General features: G+C 42.6%; 1 protein-coding gene across 6 annotated transcripts in view; it reads left to right on the top strand.

Moving 5' to 3' along the window:
* The window catches only part of ASTN1 (astrotactin 1), a 704,518-nt gene that overhangs the window by 656,655 nt on the left and 25,981 nt on the right, over positions 1 to 21,882 (top strand). For all 6 annotated transcript variants that reach the window (XM_075320156.1, XM_075320155.1, XM_075320159.1 and 3 more), the window contains 2 exons: positions 10,613 to 10,884; positions 15,382 to 15,515. In XM_075320156.1, the coding sequence (XP_075176271.1) occupies positions 10,613 to 10,884; positions 15,382 to 15,515 (406 nt within the window). The remainder of the gene's footprint in view (positions 1 to 10,612; positions 10,885 to 15,381; positions 15,516 to 21,882) is intronic.

Raw genomic sequence — 21,882 nt, 5'->3', positions numbered from 1 at the left:
CACAGCTCTGCTGTTGACAGTGCATGGGGGATGGATAGTGCTCAAGGGTAGGAAGGCAGCACACAGGTGGGGACACAGCGCACAGGGTAGGAAGGCAGCACACAGGTGGGGAGACAGCGCACAGGGTAGGAAGGCAGCACACAGGTGGGGAGACAGCGCACAGGGTAGGAAGGCAGCACACAGGTGGGGAGACAGCGCACAGGGTAGGAAGGCAGCACACAGGTGGGGAGACAGCGCACAGGATAGAAAAGCAGCACACAGGTGGGGAGACAGCGCACAAAGGTGGAGAGACAGTGCACCATGGGGAGAGACCGCGCACAGTATCAACCCAGAATGATCAGAATTAAGAATTGTTTTTGTTGTTCTGCACATACATCACACATAAGGAGGCACTTCTCAGTACCATAGTTATGTTTCATGTGCTGATTGGCATGCATTGGACAGACCATTGAAGTCACTGTGTACAATCCCCAAGTGATTTGCTATACACATTATATTTGCCACATAACTGCGATTTACACTGCTAGGTTAATTGACTTCCCAGAAACTTGGCCTTAGTAGCAGGTGCTTGTCTGATCGACGTAGGAGACTAAATTGAAAGCCTCAACTGAGATGTGGATGAATACAGTACTGTCGAATAATGCTGTCACTGAATAGAAAGGGCTTATTTTAAAAAATACAAAATGTATAAAATATTATGTAGCTGCGCGCTGTAGTCTCACAGTCATAGTATGCACTGAACCAGTTACAAAAAAAAATAAAAAAAATAGTTTTAGGGTCTCAATTACATCTCAATCACATCCGGAAAAGGAAATTCCTTTAAGTAGGACTATGGGGCCATGGCCAACAAAGTAAGATGACTATACTCTACATTTTTAGATTATGGGATTTACTAAAGGTGGTAATTAGACTATACTTGGATTTATTTTCTCACTAATCTCTAAATTATACCTAAACTTGTGTCTCTCATTAATCTTTGACACACAATCCTGTTGTTGGAGATTTCTAGTATTATTAAAAGCCTCCTGATTTCTGGGTTATTCTTTCTCTCCAAATCTCTGTAATAAGATGTGTGACTCTTATAGAAATCTTTGTTGTTGGTGCAGTTTTCCCTAATGCGCCAATATTGACCATAAGGCACATTTTTAATCCATTTAGGAAGATGACTACTTGTATATTCCAGATAACTCTTAAATTGAGTTGATGTCATAATTTCTCCTCTTTCATTCTTAGAGATAACCAAATCCAAGGATTCAATAAGTTCTTTAGAACAAGTTGCTGTGAATACCAATCCCTAATAATTAGTATTGAGTTTCTGGACAAAGGAATGTATCTTGTCAACCTTCCACCTCCAAATGAAAAACAAATCATCAATAAATCTGCAACATAAACAGATGTACAATAAAAATCACAGTCCAGTTGACTAATCAGGGCAGGGGCATGCTGAGTTTCTTTTATGTGTCTCCTATTTAGAGCAATTACCTGGCTATTTAGCTGGCGGTGGTCTGACTATTGCCAGTTGTAGCTTTAGCTTGGTGGTGTGTGTGTGCGGTGTGTGTGTGTGTGTGTGTGTGTGTGTGTGTGTGTGTGTCTGTCTAGTTTCTAGTGGTCTGGTTTTCTGATCTTTTGCTGCCCAATCTTGAATTTTACATTTGACTATCCATTTTTTCTAGCCCCTTTGTCTTGATCCACTAGTTTCCTGGAATTCTGACTGATTACTCCTTTGTCTCATCCCTCTGTTTATGATGAGCTCTCTTGGTATTTGACCCCCGGACTTCTTCGCTCTCCTGCCTTATGGTTTGGCTATGAGTAATGGCTTAGCGTCACATTCTGCCAGACAGGCTGTCCCTGAGTAGTGACTCAGCATCACATAACAGCTGACCGTATACCTTTTTTCCCTCTAGTATGGATCCCATTCGCACAATTTGCGATCAGGTTGCAAATCTGACCCAGATGATTCAGTATGTGGCCAAGGAGCATTAGAACCTAGAATCTTTGCAAGCACAGCTGCAGGGTCAGTTCTCTAGAATAAGTAATATTTCCAATAGCTCTCCGCTGCCGGGAGTGGCTATGACATCTGTACCTTCTGACATACAGTTGGTCTTTCCTGAGCCAGTAGCAGCTCTTCATGATAAATTTTGAAGAGAGAAAAAAACTGTTTGAAGCATTTAGGGAGCGCTTTTTTTCCCTGTGTCCTCGGTCTGCATGGGATGAGTCCAAGCAGGTGGGAGTAATTATGTCCCTACTTCAAGTGAGCCCCCAGACTTGGGCATTTTCTTTGTCTCCATAAACTTCACAATTGTCTTTTGTTGATGGCTTTTTAGACTCCTTAGGTTTGATTTATGACAAACCTGACAGAATCCAGGTTTCTGAGACAACAATCATGAACCTGACATAGGGGGAGTCGCACTGCTGAGGACTATAGTACCGAGTTCCAGCAATGGTCCACTGAATTTCTGTGGAATGATGAAGCCCTCTGGTGCCTGTTCTGCAGAGGTCTTTCAGAAATAGTTAAGGCTGCTCTACCTTTTCAAACTACGTCTTGCTCTTTGGAAAAGACCAGGACCCAGATTGTCCAAGGGGTCACCCAGACCTCCAGGTACCTTTTTACTCTTCAGATAAAGTACTTTTAAAAGTGAAACTATGTTTCAAGAACCAGTTTTTATCTGCGTTAGCTTTTAATGACTGCAGGTGTGCAGCTAACATTGATTCTGGACTGTTTTTTGAAATTAGGACTAGGGAAAGTTAGGTTGGAAAGACCCATTCAAATTTTTGCCATTGACCGTTCCTTCAAGCTGATAATGGTGGAGTTCACTCTTAAGGGTGCTTTACATGATGCGCATCGCTAACGATATATCATCGGGGTCACGGTGTTTGTGACGCACATCCGGCGTCGCTAGCGACATTGCAGCGTGTGACAGCTAGGAGCGACGATCAACGATCACAAAAACATCAAAAATCGTTGATCGTTGACACGTCGCTCCTTTTCATAATATCATTGGTGGTGCATGCCGCTGGTTGTTCGTCGTTCCTGCGGCATCACACATCGCTGTGTGTGACACCGCAGGAACGACGAACATCTCCTTACCTGCGTCCACTGGCAATGAGGAAGGAAGGAGGTGGACGGCATGTTCCGGCCGCTCTTCTCCGCCCCTCCTCTGCAATTGGGCGGCTGTTTTGTGACGCCGCTGTGACGCCTTGAAGGAGGGATTGTTCGGCAGCAACAGCGATGTCGCTGAACAGGTATGTGCGTGTGACGCTGCCGTAGCGATATTGTTCGCTACGTCAACTATCACCACATATCGCAAGAGCGATGTCGCAGCGTGTAAAGCACCCTTTAGTCCATCTACTGCTTTGGTTTGGATAAATTATCTGCTGGGATGGTATTAGGGTTTCAATGGCTGCTTATTCACAATCCTGTTATCGATTGGTGTTGGAAGAATATTGTTAAGTCAAGCCTCAACTGTCATAAGAGATGTCTTAATTCTGTATACATTTGCTCTGCTGGACTGGAGGGTCTGCCGGGGTACCTGAAAAACTTTGGGGACATGTTTTTGGTAAAAGAGGCCAAGATATTTCCTCCTCATCATCCTTACATTTGTGCTATTAATATTGTCCTTAAATGTCCCCTGTACAATTTGTCTGGACCTGAACGTACCTCAATGAAATATTATGTGAATGTAAATTTACGGAAAGGTCATAGCCTTCCTTTCCTCTTGCCTGTAGCTGCTGTATTTTTGTTTGTTAAAAAGAAAGATGGTGGTCTCCATCCTTGCCTTAAAGTCCGTGAACTAAACAAAATTAGTTAAAAATACATACCCACTTCCACTCATCCCTGACATATATAATCAGCTATGGGGGTTAAATGGTTTTCTAAACTTGATCTTAGAGGGGCTTGTAATTTGATAGACATCCAGAAGGGTAATGGGTAGAAAACAGCATTTTTAACATGGAGTGTCCTGGCAAGTCTGGGGTCCAGTGGCCCCCATGGATTAGGGGATACTGTCATGATTCTGCCATACATTCTGTCCTAAACGTAGTGAATGACAGCTCAGCCACACTATAGAATCAGGTGTGTCTTGAGCTGTGAGTGTCTGTACAGTCTCCCAATCAGAGCAAGGTCATTCTGAGTTCCTTCCAGGTTACTCCTTTTCAAAGTGATTACCTGGCTATTTATCTGGCTGTGGTCTTAGGGGTACTTTGCACACTACGACATCGCAGGTGCGATGTCGGTGGGGTCATGTCGAAAGTGATGCACTTCCTGCGTCGCTCTCGACATCGTAGTGTGTAAATCCTAGATGATACGATTAACAAGCGCAAAAGCGTCGTAATCGTATCATCGGTGTAGCGTCAGCGAATTCCATGATTACGCTGACGCGATGGTCCGATGTTGTTCCTCGCTCCTGCGGCAGCACACATCGCTGTGTGTGAAGTCACAGGAGCAAGGAACATCTCCTACCTGCGTCACCTTGGCTGCCGTCGGCTATGCGGAATGAAGGAGGTGGGCGGGATGTTTACATCCCGCTCATCTCCGCCCCTCCGCTCCTATTGGCCACCTGCCGTGTGATGTCGCAGTGATGCCGCACGACCCGCCCCCTTAATAAGGAGGCGGTTCGCCGGCCAGAGCGACGTCGCACGGCAGGTGAGTGCATGTGGAGCAGCCGTAGCGATAATGTTCGCTACGGCAGCTATCACAAGGATATCGCTGCTGCGATGGGGGCGGGGACTATCGCGCTTGGCATCGCAGCATCGGCTTGCAATGTCACAGCGTGCAAAGTACCCCTTACTATGGCCAGTCGTAGCTTTAGCTCAGTGGCGCATGTACCTTGTTTCTAGTGCTCTGGTTTTCTAATCTTTTGCTGCCTGACATTGGACTCTACCTTTGACTATCCATTTGTCTAGCCCCTTTATCTTGAACTGCTATCCTCTAGGAATTCTGACATAGGACTGTGACCTGATTACTTCTTTATGGGGAGATAAGGTATGCACACCAGTGACTATGTAAGGGGAATACATGGAATAGCAGAAACTGCTATGTGAATACTGACTTGAAAAATCCAATAGCTATGTGTAAGAGTGAAAATGTGAAAAATGGAATCTGCAATACTGCCATGAACATATGAATCAAGAGAAATTTAGCTACTGAATTGATCAATGAAATAGAGCCCCAACACTACGCCAAAGTATTTCTCTACGTTGGGGTCCCCAGCCTGTGTGTGTCCTCTCATGCAGTTAAAAAACTTACCGTGTATGAGAAGCTGAGACCCAGGCTATTTATGCGTATGACATGGATTGGCAATTTTTTTACTTCTTTGTCTGATCTCTCATCTCTCTGTCTTATCTTTCTGTTTGTCTTATCTCTCTTGGTATCTGATCCTAGACCTTTTGACTACCCTGCCTCACAGTTTATCCACTCAGCGTCACACTTTGTTTCTCAAAAATGCACATGTGAGTTCATCATGGGACTTCCATCTTGTGATCTGTTATATGATATATCACCTAACTTGTGAATCACGCACCATATCAGGTGGCCAGTCTGGGGCCTGGATGCCCTCAATCTGCCCATGCTTGCCTGACTGCATTGTGTAAACTGTGTATTTTGGCAGAAGAAGGATTTTGCTATGGGCTTATTTTCCAGGAATTGGCCTAAACCCCTTCATTTCAGGGTAAAGAAATTCTAATGCATCAGAACACCAAGCCACATAATTTTAAGAACTTATTCCACTTTGCATGGAAGAAAAAAGTTTATCCAGCAATCAAGTTCAGGAATTTAAAATTCAAAAATTTATTGTGACAAAAGTTAAAAAGTCCAACATGAAAAATCGATAGCCATGGTGTGGAACAAGAACGCGGAGGTAGAGTAAGGATGTAACGTCCGAAATGCGTCCTCGTTCCACACCATGGCTATCTATTTTTCACGTTGGACTTTTAATCTTTTGTCACAATAAATTTTTTAATTTTAAATTCCTGTAATTGATTGTTGGATAATTTGTTTTCTTCCGTGTTCCAAGCCTTGCTGACTTCTTGTCCGGTTAAAGTGGTCTCCTGGATTAGGTAAGCTGAATTTATTTCTTTATTCCACTTTGCAGTATGTACGGCTCAGAGCTCATACTCTGGAGTGGCGCCCTTGATACATCTACGAGCTAGGTTATAGGAGCCAGTAATTCTGAATGCACTGTCACTCTGGGATTGTCTGTACTTAGCTGTATCTAAGATGCCCTGTCTCATTAATCCTGATATCAGATGATGTGGCAGCATTGACAAAGCTCTGTCTGTGACTATTGTAAACAGTCCTATGAATAAAGCTCTGTGGGTACAATGTGTACAGTGCTATTCCTATTATAGGTATCATTTAAAGACATCTTCCAGTGCATACTAAAGAGATGTCTAAGTGACGGATTTGCTCCTTATTAGCAGTGGCAGTAAATTCTCTCCAAATATGTAACTGATCTGATTTAGCGATACTGACAAAGTCAACTACACACATTTATTTCAGGAACTTTCCCATAAGCAGAATAGATGGCTGAGAATTATGGAGAAGCGAATGACATGATTGTAAAATACAGTCTGCAGTGCAAGACTCAATTATAAGCTCTATGCGGTGATTTGCAAATACTGGATCTCATTTATCAAAAACATCTCCGACACAAGGACCTCGTAGCCTGTAGCAATTAATCAGGGTTTAGCTTTTATTTTCTAAATTGCACTAAAAAAAAAGAAATATTAAATCTGCATACCCTTCAGCTATACTAATTTGGGCAACAATCTGCCAACTTTATTCAGTCTACATCTCAAAGTTCTGTTGGCTCTTTTACAAATTATTTAAATCAGCCTTAACTTGCCAATGATGGTTGTTTTTTTGATCCCACCACTGTAAGGCTGTTCATATTCGCACTGTGTCTTCCTATTTAAGGTGTCCACCCATGATACATAAAAAGAAACAGCCTTACCTACACCAGGTCAGATTACTAATGCACCAGGATGATGCAGCAGACCCCCATGTTAAAGGCAGGAGGTAGCACAGGTGCAAAATACTGATGAAACAACCACTCACAAACCTACTGTCAGTGATCAGGTGTAGCAGATGCCCAGGGAAGATAGGGTAACCTTTGTAGGCAAAAACTGGGGTCCCTGAGCTCACCCTCACACCCGGAGATACCCTGGAAGGTAGGGAGGTCCGGGCCCCCAACCTAGCCTGATTCCTGTCCTGACCCTGATGACAAGTCCCCACCACACCCTCCACCCAGGGGATTGACTAGGGCAAAGATCCTCAAAACCTCTACAACAACAAACTACAGACAGGGGTAAAATAAAACCTCATGCATACCTAAAACCTGCACCAGGGAACAACCAAGGAGGAACAACTTGCAACAAACCGCAGAAGACAGAAACAGCAGCAACAACCACATCCTCTCTGCTCCCAGGCTAGCTCCTAACTGAATAGAATAACCAGCACCAAGTCCAGGAAGTAGAGGACTTAAATCCCGGCCGGAAGATGATTAACTACTGCCAGCTGAGCAAGTCTGCTGCTGCACCAGAGAAGGAATTAACTCTTAATTAACGCCCAAAGAAAAACTACGCCCTATCCCTATAAAGACCTATCCCTATACACGCGACACCTACCATTCCTTGATGTGGTTGCTTGCCTAGTATTGAAAATGCAAACAATGTGGTTTGCATATGGTGCCAGTCACAGAGATACAAGTGATGCACATTGTGTGGTTTACAACTTATTGATGACGCCCATACTATTAGATCAGACAGGCTGCCGAGCACCCTATAAGAGCACCCCACAAGGACAGACACTCCAATTCCCCCAACCAACAGTAAAGGGCCTGGCTGCATTAAAATAAAAAAAGTACAATAAAAGATAACAATTAAGTATAAAATACATGAGGTATTGGTCAATATTTTGGCCAAAATACGCAAGATCGCAACCCATATCAAGGGTCTTCCGAGTTGCTAGTCTCTACACTAACTTCAAAAATAGCTCACAAAAAAGGACATAACTTTCATGTCCATGATTTTACAAGTTTATTCCAGTTTCTCACAATGTAAATTTAATATATTTTTAATAGGCAGAAGCAAAACCCTTCACAGGTTTCAAACCATATCACAATTTCTGGGTGGTCACCTATAGATTTTTCTAGTGTTACTTATTGGAGGCTACTACCCTATACACTAATGTCTGAATCCTTCTACATGATGAAGGATATTGGGCAAGCCATACATCAGTGAGATGATTCTCTCTAAAACTTCTTGGCCAGATGAGACAGTATGGAACATGATTATTTTTTAAAGAAGATCCCTAACCAAAATCAAAAAGTTGAGTCTCTTTCTCAAGATCAGTAAATTCTATGACTTCCCAAAATATACTACTTGGCCAGCAGAGACAATATGGAAAATGATTATTTTATAAAGAAGATCCCTTACCAAAATCAAAAAGATGAGTCTCTTTCTCAAGATCAGTAATTTCTATGACTTCCCAAAAGATACTCCTTGGCCAGAAGAGACAATATGGAACATGATTATTTTATAAAGAAGATCCCTAAACAAAAATCAAAAAGTTTAGTCTCTTTCGCAAATTTTACAACCTCCCAAAAGATATCTTTGACAACCTTTTTACTTTCCTAAGATCTCATCTTCTGCCAGCCTCATGTCTATTCCCATCACCAGTTTCATTCTGAACAAGTCAATACTGCAATGTCCAAATTCGAGTGAGAAAATTGTTAGGGACTCATGACCTGAATGTGTCTCTAATTAGCTTTACTGAATCTTTTTACATGATGAAGGATATTGGCAAAGCCAGAGAACCGTGAGATGATTCTCTCTAAAACTTCTTGGCCAGAAGAGACAGTATGTAAAATGATTTTTTTTTAAGAAGATCCCTAACCAAAAAGTTGAGTCTCTTTCTCAAGATCGGTAAATTCTACGACCTCCCAAAAGATACTGCTTGGCCAGAAGAGACAATATGGAAAATTATTATGTTATAAAGAAGATCCCAAAGCAAAATCAAAAAGTTGAGTCTCTTTCGTAAGATCGGCAAATTCTATGACCTCACAAAAGATATATTTGCCAATCTTTTACTTTCCTCACATCTCTTCTTCAGCCAGTCTCATGTCTATTCCCACCACCAGCTTCATTCTGAACACACCAAAGCTGCAGTGTCCAAATTCGGGTGAGAAAGCGGTTAGGGACTCATGACCTGAACGTATCTCTATCTACCGAATATTGAAACCTACTGTATAAATGTGGTTGTGATGAACATTCACATGATCAGCATATTCCATGAAATTTAAAATTACATTTTTTTTCTCTACAAATTCCCATAGATGGAATATAAGAATATCAGCTCTTCACGCAGTAGATTTCCACACATTGAAAGACAGAAAAACAATAAATTACTGAGCAAGCTGTGTAATCTTTAACAAGATGGGAAGTGTTGTTTTCTAAAGTCTTGTGGTTATTTAGCCTCAGAGCTGTTAAGGTGTAATATCTGCCTCAATCCTTGCATCCAACCGTGAGAGCTCTTACGTCTTCCAATTTCCAACACAGACAGATATCGAAATGCATCTGTCTCTGGCTCATTTGTGACTATAACATCAGCACATTATTTGCATGTGTGATTAGTTACTCCTTAGATGTGTTAAGAGCACCAAAAACAATCTGCCTTCAAATTTTAATGATGTTCTGCTGTTCTACCCAGTATAAATTGGCTTTAGCTGTATTTTGTTATGTTTCTGATACACCTGTAGAATATACAGGATTATTTTTGACTGAAGATACTCTCAAGACCCCCATTCACATTAGACTAATGTCAGCTGAACCTGCCAATATTGACGAGTTCGGACTACCGTATATTGAATATGGGGGCATGGCTGATAGTCGGGTGAGATGTCGATTGGACATATCCGATTTTGGACTGCCATTTGCTTTGTTCTTCCTGAGATAAGCTGCCAGCCGGCAAGCCAGTTGGTTGCTGTCTTATAGAGAACACAGGCGCGCTCAGCCAAGGGAGAATCGGCTGAGATGATTGTTGGCTGAATAATCAGCTGAAACATCTTTTGGCCAATAACCATCTAATGTGTATATTTAGACTTAATCATAATTGCTAACTACTCTTGAGCCTCTCAGAAAACGTGAAAACTCTTTATACTCCTTGAATTACTGGCAAATCTCCAAGGTCTCACTGAAAACTTCTTAGAATCCAGGTTTCTTGGTATTCAGGTTACTTGGGCCCTGTTATCTCGGGAAGGTGGCAAAGGGAGCATGGGGGTAAATATGGGAGTGTAATGAATCTAGAGGATTGTCACTGAGAAATGAGGTGTGGCTACATTCAGCAATTTCTATCAATTTCAGCAATATCTAGCAATTTCTAGCTGTGCACAGTACACCTCACTGATGCCAACTTTTTATAGGTGACGAGTATGCTCTTCATACGTCAATTAGATGGACCAATAGAGGCATATGAGCCATATATATTTTTTCTTTTTAGGTATACAGTCATCAATGTTTGATTTTTTAGGTTCGAAATCTAGTAAACGACTCTAATCACAAGAGGTGTCCGTCTCCTAGGTAGTTTCAATATCTCTTACAGTCTTTCTTTTCTTAGGAAATACGCCATCTGATGAGTCCGAGGAAAGAGAAAGAGAACCAAAAGTGCTGACATTCCCAGAGTACATCAACAGTCTTCTTGATACCGGCACCAGGCGACTGATTCAAGGTTTACGCATGGAGTGTCAAAGTCGTGGCCGATGCTCCTCCTATTGCCAGCTGTGCCACGTTACTTCTAGTCCAGATGCTCCACCAGAACCAGTTCTTCTAGAAGTCACAAAGGCAGTCCCGATATATGAACTGGTCACAAACAACAATGTCACTCAGCAGGTAAGTGAAAAGTACCTGTGGTGCCCCATAGGAATAGAGGAGTCAGTCGAGGAAATGTTCAGGATTTTAAAAAATTTGTCTGAAAAAGTGAATGAGTGAATGTAGCAAAACTAAAAAAAATATCCAACTTATCAACTAAATTAACTATTATGCATACGATTGTCGTTCCATGTTCCAATGGCCCCTACTGGACTATATTAAATTGCCTGTAGCGATGATGTGCTGAACATTCACAGCATCGCCTGAGTGATGTTGTCTGCCTTCAGTGGTTACATTCATGTACTCCATGTCTGGTAATGAACTCCGTGTGGTTTCGTATTGTTATATATATATATATATATATATATATATATATATATATATATATATATATATATATAGTTTTTCCTTTTAACATTTTCCTTGCTGTCAGATTGCCTCTTTTAGGCGGGAGTCACACTTGCAAGTGACTCGTACATAACTCGTGCGAGTCGTACATCACATCACCCGGCACGGCCTGCTGCTCTCTGGACAGGAGCATCTCGGCTGCATAGAAATACATGCAGCCGACCCGCTCCTATCGGAGAATGGCAGGCCGTGCCGGGTGATGCGAGAGTCACGCAAGTTACGCGCAATTCACTTGCAAGTGTGACTCCGGCCTTAATCCTAGACAAGCAAAGATAGAAAACAAAACAAAATACACTGTTTGCATTAACATTTAGAACAGAAATCCAAAACTTACGAGATTTCTGCCACAGTTTCCATCTGGAATCAGCGGAAACTGGTTTAGCAAATGACAAGTCATATATTGAAGCAGTTTTCAAATCCACTCCGGGAAAAGCTGTATGAGTAACATAAGATTTGTGGGGGAGCTATCTCAAAAAAATTCACAGCTTTATCAATTATTTTAAATGATACATTGAAATATACTGTAAATGTATAATTGTTTGGTTTTTTTAATGTATCTATTAAAGTACCATATTTTTCGCTTTCTAAGACGCACTTTTGTTCCCCCAAATTTTGGGGGAAAGTAGGGGGTGCGTCTTATAAACCGAATATACGGGGGGGGGGTGTACACATATATATATATATATATATATATATATATACACACTGCAGGGTCTGCTCTGGAGCGGTGCTGGGGGCAGGTGAAAGCTGCGGGCGGCAGCGTTAGATCTCCTGCTCCCGCTCATATAATATGCACAGCCGCTGTCCATCAGCGTAGTGCTGAAACCGCATCGCGCCGATGGGCTGGGGCAGCGGGGCATATTATATCTGACTGTGCCCTCCTTTGATCGCACATGATCCCCCTGTGTTAGATATGGCCCCCATACTGCTGCCCATAGTAAAATAAAGAAAGCTTTATTTACCTCCAGCGCTGATCTCCCGGTCTCCTGCTGCTGCTGTTATCTGTGATAAGGCACGCAGAGATGATATCACTCTGCCATGCTGATCACATGACCGGCAGCAAGAACCAGGAAGTGGAGGAGCTCAACCCCACGGAGGGAGACACGAGGAGGGACAGTGCTGAGAAGGTAAGGAAAGAGTGTTTTATTTTATTATGGGCAGCAATATGGGGGGCATATCTAACACAGGGGAGATGTGCCATCTATTGGGCAGCTGCCTTGGGCAGCAGTATGGGGGTCATATCAAACACAGGGGAGATGTGCCATCTATAGTGGCCATGGGCAGCAGTATGGGGGCCATGTCAAACACAGGGGAGGTGTGCCATCTATAGTGGCCATGGGCAGCAGTATGGGGGGGCCATATCAAACACAGGGGAGGTGTGCCATCTATAGAGGCCATGGGCAGCACAGGGGGACGTGTCCCAGCACAAGGGGGCTATATTCAATATAAGGGGGCCATATCCAGATTAAGGGGGGCTAATTTTAGGATGGGGGGCTATGAGGGATATATATCCTATATGATTTGTTAGACGGACACTGGCATTATAAGATAGACCCCATTTAACATTAAAAAAAAATCTCTTTTCCTTCACCAAATTTGGGGGTGCGTCTTATAAAGCGAAAAATACGGTAATTGATAAACTGTACGGAATTTGCTGAGATAGTTGCCCCCACAAATTTTATGTTACTCATACAGCAGTATGTACTGTATATATATATATATATTAAAATTTAAGAAAAACCAAGACATCATTTAGTATAATTTTGTTTTCATTCTTGTCTTAGCAATGCTCTTGGTTGCTTCTTATTTTTGACCTTATTTCAACCCTGAATATACTAAATCTTTAAGTATCTATCCCAAAGCCAACTTCTTATTTATGATAGAGAATAATTTACGCCCCACGCACACAGCGTTCGCCTCTGTACTTTTATGCAAGCACAAGACTGCTTGGTTTGCTTACATTGCACTGTAGTGTATAGTTTACTGAATATATGGACTCATTTAATGTCCTTAACTTTTTAAAACAAATTAATTTTTAGCATTACTCAGAATAGCTGTACTGATGTCCCAGACCATAATATGGCGTACTATTGTAGTTAACCTGGTTGAAAAGAAATAGCAAAAATGTAGGAGGTTCTGAGATTTTACACCATTGGGTGTGGATTGGTAGGCAATTAGGTGAAAACAAGAATTATTAATTGCAACTTTTCTTTTAAAAAAAAAGTTGCATTTCTTAATCCAGTGGGAGGAGGAAAAGTAAAAAACAAAATAAACATCTCTGGAAAGAATTGATGTGCATCAGATTTACCAACATTTTGATAAGTTTATCTGAAGAAATAGTTTATTTTTTAGCAGGATTGGATACAAATTTATCTGCCTCTATTTAAAGGGAATTTACACCAGGTTTTTACCTCCTAATCTGAGAGCAGTATTCTGTAGGGGTAGAGATCCTGATTCCAGCGATGTGTCACTTACTGGGCTACTTAGTGTAGTTTTGATAAAATCACTGTTTAATCAGCAGGAGATTATCATTTCATGACTACTTGACATGCTGCAGGCCGTCCAGCATATTCATGAGCTCTGTATAAGGCCGGGGTCACACTTGCGTGTGACTCGTGCATGTGTCTGATCGCACTGCCCGGACCGGCCGTGGCTCTCATGACAGGAGCAGGTCAGCATCATAGAAATATAATACAGCGGAGCCACTCCTGGCAGAAGAGAATCCAGACGGTCTGGGCAGTGCGATCCGATACTCGCATGAGTCACATGCAAGTGTGACTCCAGCCTAACTGCTAGATCTGCAGCAGAGAAAACAGTGATTTTATCAAAATGACAGCAAACAGCTCAGTAAGTCACACATATCTGGAATCAGGATCTCTGTCTCTACATTATGCTGCTCTCAGATGGGGGAGCAAAAACCTGGTGATTTGGCATGAGAAACAAATCATTGCATGCTGCGATTGGAAGTCTATATCGGACGACAAGTGTATGTGTGCGTGCAAAACTTCAGACTGCACTCGGATGACATCCAAGTGCAGTCTGATATATGCCAACACAGACAATGGAGAAGATGGAGAAATGAAGTTCTCAATCTTCTCCTCACCCGTGCTCTGATTCTTGCATGCAACAGAGCGGACATTGGGGGCAGAGTTTGATCCGAGTGTCATTTGCATAATGCATCCGATTCTCTCACCTGGGAGAATCATCACTAGTGTGAGCGAGTCCTAAGGCTAGGAACGCACTTTGCATTTTTACCTGCGTTTTAGGTCCGTTTTGGGAAGCACCTTTTTCTTGCCATAAGGCATGCGTTTTGATTTCCTAGCAAAGTCTATGAAAAAATTGTTTTTTCCGACCCCACTTTGCGTTTCTAAATGCTGCGTTTAATTTGCATATTTTGTGGCATAAACCATGCGTTCAAAGAAGGAGCATGTCAATTGTTTTTGCCATTTTGGGTGCGTTTTGCTAACATTGGAGTCAATGAGAAATGGCAAAAACCAAGATTCCTTCAAATTCTTGCGTTTTACCTGCTTTTTCAGTGCAGAAAGCATGGGTTTTGATCAAAAAAATAATGATTTCATAAGTCCCTTTACACACACACATAGTCCGACAATTTAAATTAAGGAAAATAATACTTTATTGCAATTTTTCCATAAATATCATATTACCGCAATAATTTAATGAACATAAATTAATTTCATGATTTTTTCTATGATTATTATTATTATTTAACCATTTTTTCTAAGATTTTGACTATTTAAACTTTATTAAGCAGTGTCTTTATGTTCAAAACGCAACTATCAGAACGCAGGTGGAAACGCAGATAAAAAGCGCTGAAAACGCATCAAATACGCGGCAAAAATGCATGCGTTTTCAGCGCTAAATTTCAGAAAAAGGCAACTTTGGTCAAATCAATTAAGCCCAAGACGTGCGTTCTAAACTGCAAGTAGGTGAATGCAAAGTGCGTTCCTAGCCTAACACCAGAGCTTCTTTGCCGTTGGTGCATCCAACATTAGTTTGGTGTCTCCATTTTTGCATCCAGGTTCGATGTTCGGCTGTCTGTCTTTGTAAAGTCAGATTGTGCGCTCAGTTGTCTGTCTGTCCTTCTCTCAGTTGCTGCAGGAAGCCGTGCTCAGCTCTCTTTGGTGCTCCGGTCGGGGTGATGTGATTGAAGATTGGTGCCGGTGTGACTCCACAGCGTTCGGCGTAGACGGACTTCCCACTTGTGCTCCCCTGCCACAACCCGTGTAAGGTTCACATTTCCACAGTTTATCTACATTTCTATCAATATATTACTGCTTCTTTCATTCTTCTCATAAAAAAAAAATCTAAAAAAAATCCATAAAAATCTCTATTGTAATTCTAACGGGATTTGTCACGAGGTGTTTATATTCCCGTCTGATACCAGCAAAAAAAGTGACCGCGATTCCATCCCTGTGTGGCTTCTTGCTGTTGTATAAAAAAGAATATCTACCGTACTTGAGCTCTTCTAGTCCTCTCAGTGATAAGTGCGTCCTCCATGTTCTCTCACCGCGTTGATTGACATCTTTCCACCTATGCACAGTGTACACAGGCAGCTGTCAATCAATCTGTAATCAGAGAATGACCTATTGTTTAAATCAGGTTTTGTGTTAAATGTATTTCTAACAAATTTTTAGCAATTATTTTTTTTCTTTTTCATACCACAATCATTAAAAATAAAAATGAGATATTTAGCAATTTTTACACAGGCCACTGTGGGGATTTATTATGCGGGCGTCACACGAGACGAGCTATCGCACGATGCATCGTCGGGGTCATGGTTTTCGTGACGCACATCCGACATCGCTTGCGACGTCGTTTCGTGTGACACCTCCGAGCGATGCTGAATCGGTCACAAATCGTGAGTCGTGTACTCGTCGCTTATTTTTAAAAAATTGTTTATTTTTAATGGTGCAGGTTGTTCATCGTACCCGGGACAGCACAAATCGCTCCGTGTGACACCCCGGGAACGATGAACACCGCTTACCTGCGTCCCGCGGCTCCCGCCGGTAATACAGGAGGAAGGAGGTGGGCGGGATGTTTACGTCCCACTCATCTCTGCCCCTCCGCTTCTATTGGCCGGCGGCTTTGTGACGTCGCTGTGATGCCGAACGTCCCTCCCCCTTCAGGTCGCTCAGCAGGTAAGTACGTGTGACGAGGGTTTAACGACTTTGTGCGCCACGGGCAACTAATTGCTCGTGACGCACAAACGACGGGGATGGGTACGATGGCTCGTGCAATCGCACGATAGATCGTACCGTGTGAAGCTCGCATTAGACTTGAAAGGGAACCTGTCACTTAGAATATGCGTTCTGACCTATCAGCAGACACATGTGTGCCCTAATCACACTGCCCTACCCATCCCTGTGCTATAAAATTGTATAATATGAAAGCAATAAAGAACGTTTAATTACCTTCATATTTCCTATGTAAATTAGAGAGCTTCTGGTCACAGGGGCGGCGCCTTGCCCCTGCATACTTTCCGTGGTATCACGCCCCTGTGGGCGTGATACCATGGAGTCACATGAGCGACGTCATCGTCGCTCATTCTATCCTGCGCACGTTTACACTTACTATTGCGGCAGGCTTCTCTTTTGGGTTCTCCTTGTCAGTTTCAGCCGTGCACTGCGCATGCGCAGTGCGCGTCTGAAGCCGGTGCGTGAACACCCGGAAAAGAAGCCTGCCACAATGCGCACAGGATAGAATGAGTGACAGTGACGTTGCTCATGTGACTCCATGGTACCACGGAAAGTATGCAGGAGCCCCTGTGACCAGAAGCTCTCTAATTTACATAGGAAATATGAAGGCAATAAAACTTTTTTTATTACTTTCATATTATACAATTTTACAGCACAAGGATTGGTAGGGAGGTGTAATTAGGGCACACATGCGTCTGCAGATAGGTCAGAACGCATATTCTAGGTGACAGGTTCCCTTTGAACTTCCTGTTGTATCAGAAAATCCAGATGTACTTAAAGAGAACAAACCACCAGGATTTTCATATATAACCTAAAGCCAGTGCTATACTGGTGCTATCATGCTGATTCTATACATAGCTTTAGTTGTGAGATCGGAAGTATACTTTCTGAGATACAGGGATGTAGTTTGTGAAATGCAGTTATTTGATTGATAGCAGCTACAGAATATCTAATAGGGGGGTTGGGTTTTGCTTGCTATTCCTGCCCCTGTCTGCTGCCTGTCCTTTCTCCCTCTGTCTCTATTATTACAAGGGGAGGAAGGAGGGAGGAAAGACAACCAGACATACAGGGGGGAGGAAGGACAGGGGGGAGGAAGGACAGGCAGGCAGACAGGGGCAGGAATAACTAGCAAACCCCGACCCACCTATTAGATATTCCGTTGCACCTCTCATTAATAACAGTGCATTTCACAAACGTTACTTGCCTGTATTTCAGAAGGTTTACATCCGATCTCACAATTAAAGGTATGTATAGAATCAGCATGATAGCAGCAGTATAGCACTGGCTTTAGTTTATATAGGAAAATCCTGGTGGTTGATCCTCTTTAAACCACAGACGTAGATCCTATCTTTTGAGGAGGGAAGGGGGAGCAAGAAAAGCTGTGATATTACCAATTATGATTGTTGGATCCTATGTTATCAGCTGTCTGTAGAAGTGCTATCAGTTATTCTAATCCTGTCTCTGATGATAAGAAAAGTGCTGTAAAATATCCTGAAATGACATGGAATATGAGTCTAAAACAGCCCTAGTGGCCAATTTGAAAATGACAAGTTTGCTAATTAATAGATATGTTAACTGTAGGGGGACTGAACAATTCCATTAGCATCATATAACCTATATATAGGCGATTATCCACAGGATAGATGATAAATGTACAATCACTGGGGGTGCTCATATTGAGACCTCCACCAATTCCAAGAATGAGAGGCCCAAGGTCCCCTGTGTGAGTGGAGCAGTAGTGAGCATGTGCGACCACCACTTGTATGAACAGTGGACAGAGTGGTGGTCACACATACTTACTACTGCTTAAATCACACAGGGCACCTTAGGTTTCTTGTTTTTGTGATCTATGAGGGTCAAAGTGATTAAAGGCCCCGTCACACGCAATGACGTATCTAACGATATATTGCCGGGGTCATGGATTCCGTGACGCACATCCGGCATCGTTAGCGACGTCATTAGGTTAGCAATGGAAAATACTCATGTTCATTTTCAAAAAATCATTGATTGTTGAGGACGCAGGTTGTTCTTCGTTCCCGAGGCAGCACACATCGCTACGTGTGACACCTCGGGAATGACGAACTATAGCTTACCTGCGGCTGCCGTCAATGAAGGAAGGAAGGAGGTGGGCGGGATGTCACGGCCGCTCATCTCCGCCCCTCCACTTCTATTGGGCGGCCGCTTAGTGACGCCGCTGTGACGCCACACGAACCGCCCCCTTAGAAAGGAGGCGTTTCGCCGACCACAGCGACGTCGCTAGGCAGTTAAGTCCGTGCGACGGCTCCAAACGATATTGTGCGCCATGGGCAGCGATTTGCTCATGACGCACAAACGACGGGGGCGGGTGCTTTCACCAGCGATATCGCTGCGTATAAAGCCCCCTTTACTCTTAACCATCATTCTTTAAACACGCGCCAATCAACTTGTTATAGTGTATTGTGGATGGAAGAAAGTTATGGGCAGAAATTCAGCACTTTTCGCTCTTCGCCCCTTTTGTCTTTCCACAGATCACTGTCATCCTTAGTCCCCGCTCAGACTGCGGGCGACGCACAGTTCTCGTCTCCATAACAGGATATTGTTTGTCGCTGTCTCATCTTTTATGTGATGCAATAAAACATATTTTATTGATAATTATGTTTCCACAGTTCCCAGTCTCATGTTCAGCTTCACACATCTCTGAGCTTTGTGGGATACGAGTAATAATTTTCTTTTTTTATTAAGTTATGGATCGCGGCTTGCTAAACCAATTTAGTGAGCCGCGTGCCGCGCGCCGCCTACCCTCTGTATGTTTCATGTGCTATAAAGCGCTCTCTCTGCTCCATAATCTGATCTATAGGGTAGTGTCACTGATTCATAAGCTCAAATCATTACAAATATGGGTAAGTCAATAAAAAAATGTAACTACAAAGAAGCTTCAATAACGTGACCGGAGACATGCAGGAGGCAATCTGGGAACATTGAAGGAAATTCTACATTGGGATTAAACATGTTCCAACATGGGGTAGGGCTTGGGACAAGCTATATTTAACCCCTTCACCACCAATTTTCTGTTTTTCGTTTTCATTCTTTTCCTCCCCTTCTTCCAAGAACCATAATTTTTTTTAATTTTTTTTATTTTTTTTGTCAATATAGCCATATGAGGACTTGATTTTTTTTTTACGTAACGTGTTGTACTTTTGAAGGACACTATTCATTCCGCCCCCATATTGTGCTTGAAAGCGGGGGAAAAAAAATCCAAGTGCATTGAAATTGCAAAAAAAAAGTGTTTTGCGGTGTTTTTATTTAAAAGGTTGAACGTATGGTAAAACTGATCTGGTATTATTATTCCCCAGGTTAGTACGAGTTTGTTGATAGCAAACATGCTTAGTTTTATTGTGAAAACATTTTTTTCTGAAATTTATAAAAAAAAAAAAAGAATTGCGTTTTTGTCGCCATTTTTCAAGACCCGTAGTGTTCTCATTTTTTGGGATCTGGGGCTCAGTGATGGCTTATTTTTTTGTGTTTTTGAGTACCAAGCACCTGAGCATGGTAGCGCTCACTCATCACTAGTTACGAGTATTGAGCACCCGAGCATGGTAGTGCCCGCTCATCACTAGTTACGAGTACCGAGCACCTGAGCATGGTAGTGCCCTCTAATCACTAGTGCACATGTAAAAATGGGTAACGGAACACATCCAGTTTCAAATCAATAAGGGGAGTTTACTGTCAGGATTCTCAGGATTGCTCTGCCTTACATTGACTACGCACTGATTTGAGTGGGCACTGTGCAATGACTAATTTCCCTGTGGGGGCACTGTAAGGATCTTATAGATCTTAATTCATCCTTTTGTTGTTTTAGTTATTCGCCAACAATTATTGTGCCAAATTCATCAAACTGACAGACGCAGTTCATGAATTTAGTGCAAAGTGAAAAAGGAATTCTTCCCTGTTATTAATCCTTTTAGTGACTTTTTTATATCTTTTTCTAAAATGTCTTAAAAAACAAATGTAAGAAAACCACACGGGAAGGGGGGGCTGAAGTAGAGTTGCGCCAAATATTACAAATTTTTAAATAGTCGCAATTCATGATTCAGCTGAAAACATCTCTGATCATTAAATTCTGCCCACAAAGAAAAAAGCAAACAAATAACAGAGAAGCATATACAAAAAAAAGACTTAAAAAAAATGCACAAATAGAACAATAAATTGGGTGCAAACAAAAAAAAGAAGCAAGAAACGCAAAACTAGAAAACAAAACAGGCAGAAAGGCAATGATGAATTGGAGTCTTAAGGCCGCTTTACACGCTGCGACATCGCTAATGCGAACTCGTTGGGGTCACGGAATTGGTGACGCACATCCGGCCGCATTAGCGATGCCGTTGCGTGTGACACCCATGAGCGATTTTGCATCGTTGCAAAAACGTGCAAAATCGCTCATCGGTGACATGGGCGTCCATTCTCAAAAATCCTTACTGCAGCAGTAACGAGGTTGTTCCTCGTTCCTGCGGCAGCACACATCGCTCCGTGTGACACCGCAGGAACGAGGAAGCTCTCCTTACCTACCTCCCGGCCGCTATGCGGAAGGAAGGAGGTGGGCGGGATGTTACGTCCCGCTCCTCTCCGCCCCTCCGCTTCTATTGGGTGGCCGTTCAGTGCCGTCACTGTGACGCCACATGGACCGCCCCCTTAGAAAGGAGGCGGTTCGCCGGTCACAGCAACATCACCGGGCAGGTAAGTATGTGTGACAGGTCTGGGTGATGTTGTGCGGCACAGGCAGCGATTTGCCCATGTCGCACAACAGATGGGGGCGGGTACCCACACTAGCGATATCGGTACCGATATCGCAGTGTGTAAAGCGGCCTTTAGTGATAGGGTGCTCCGCAGATTACAGGTGATTACTGAGGATTCTTACGGGGGAAAACGTCGCCAACAGCTTCTTGTCAAGGAACCCTTCTATCAAGTAGGGATTGTCCAAGGAGGAGAACCCTATAATCAGACCGTCCTAAACATAAATCTAGATTGATTGTCTGCAGCTCTGTGCATTCTCCTATTCTATATATAGTGGACTGAATTACTTGACTGCGGGGTTGAATATTTCACGACATGACGTAGATAACTGTTCTGTGTGTACCCTTCTATCGGCTGCTTTATTGATCACCTGCATGGGTATTGATCAACAGAAACGGTCTATAGATTTCTAATAGAAAATGTGAATATTCAATTTCTTTTCTTTTTTTTTCTGGTTTCTCAAACAGTATAGAGCAGATGTAAGAGCTGGTAGATATCTGATCGACCACAGTTGTCAGTGCAGTGAGTTGAATCACTCCGAAGGGCCTGCTTAATAAAATCCAATTTACTTTAATAATTGCTTAGCTATGTCTGGTAAAACATCAATGACAATAATCAATAACAGAAT

This window comes from Anomaloglossus baeobatrachus, chromosome 8 (assembly GCF_048569485.1).
Source record: "Anomaloglossus baeobatrachus isolate aAnoBae1 chromosome 8, aAnoBae1.hap1, whole genome shotgun sequence".
Taxonomy (NCBI): domain Eukaryota; kingdom Metazoa; phylum Chordata; class Amphibia; order Anura; family Aromobatidae; genus Anomaloglossus; species Anomaloglossus baeobatrachus.
The sequence above is the reverse complement of the archived record's forward strand: the minus strand, read 5'-3'. Positions and strand labels throughout refer to the sequence as shown.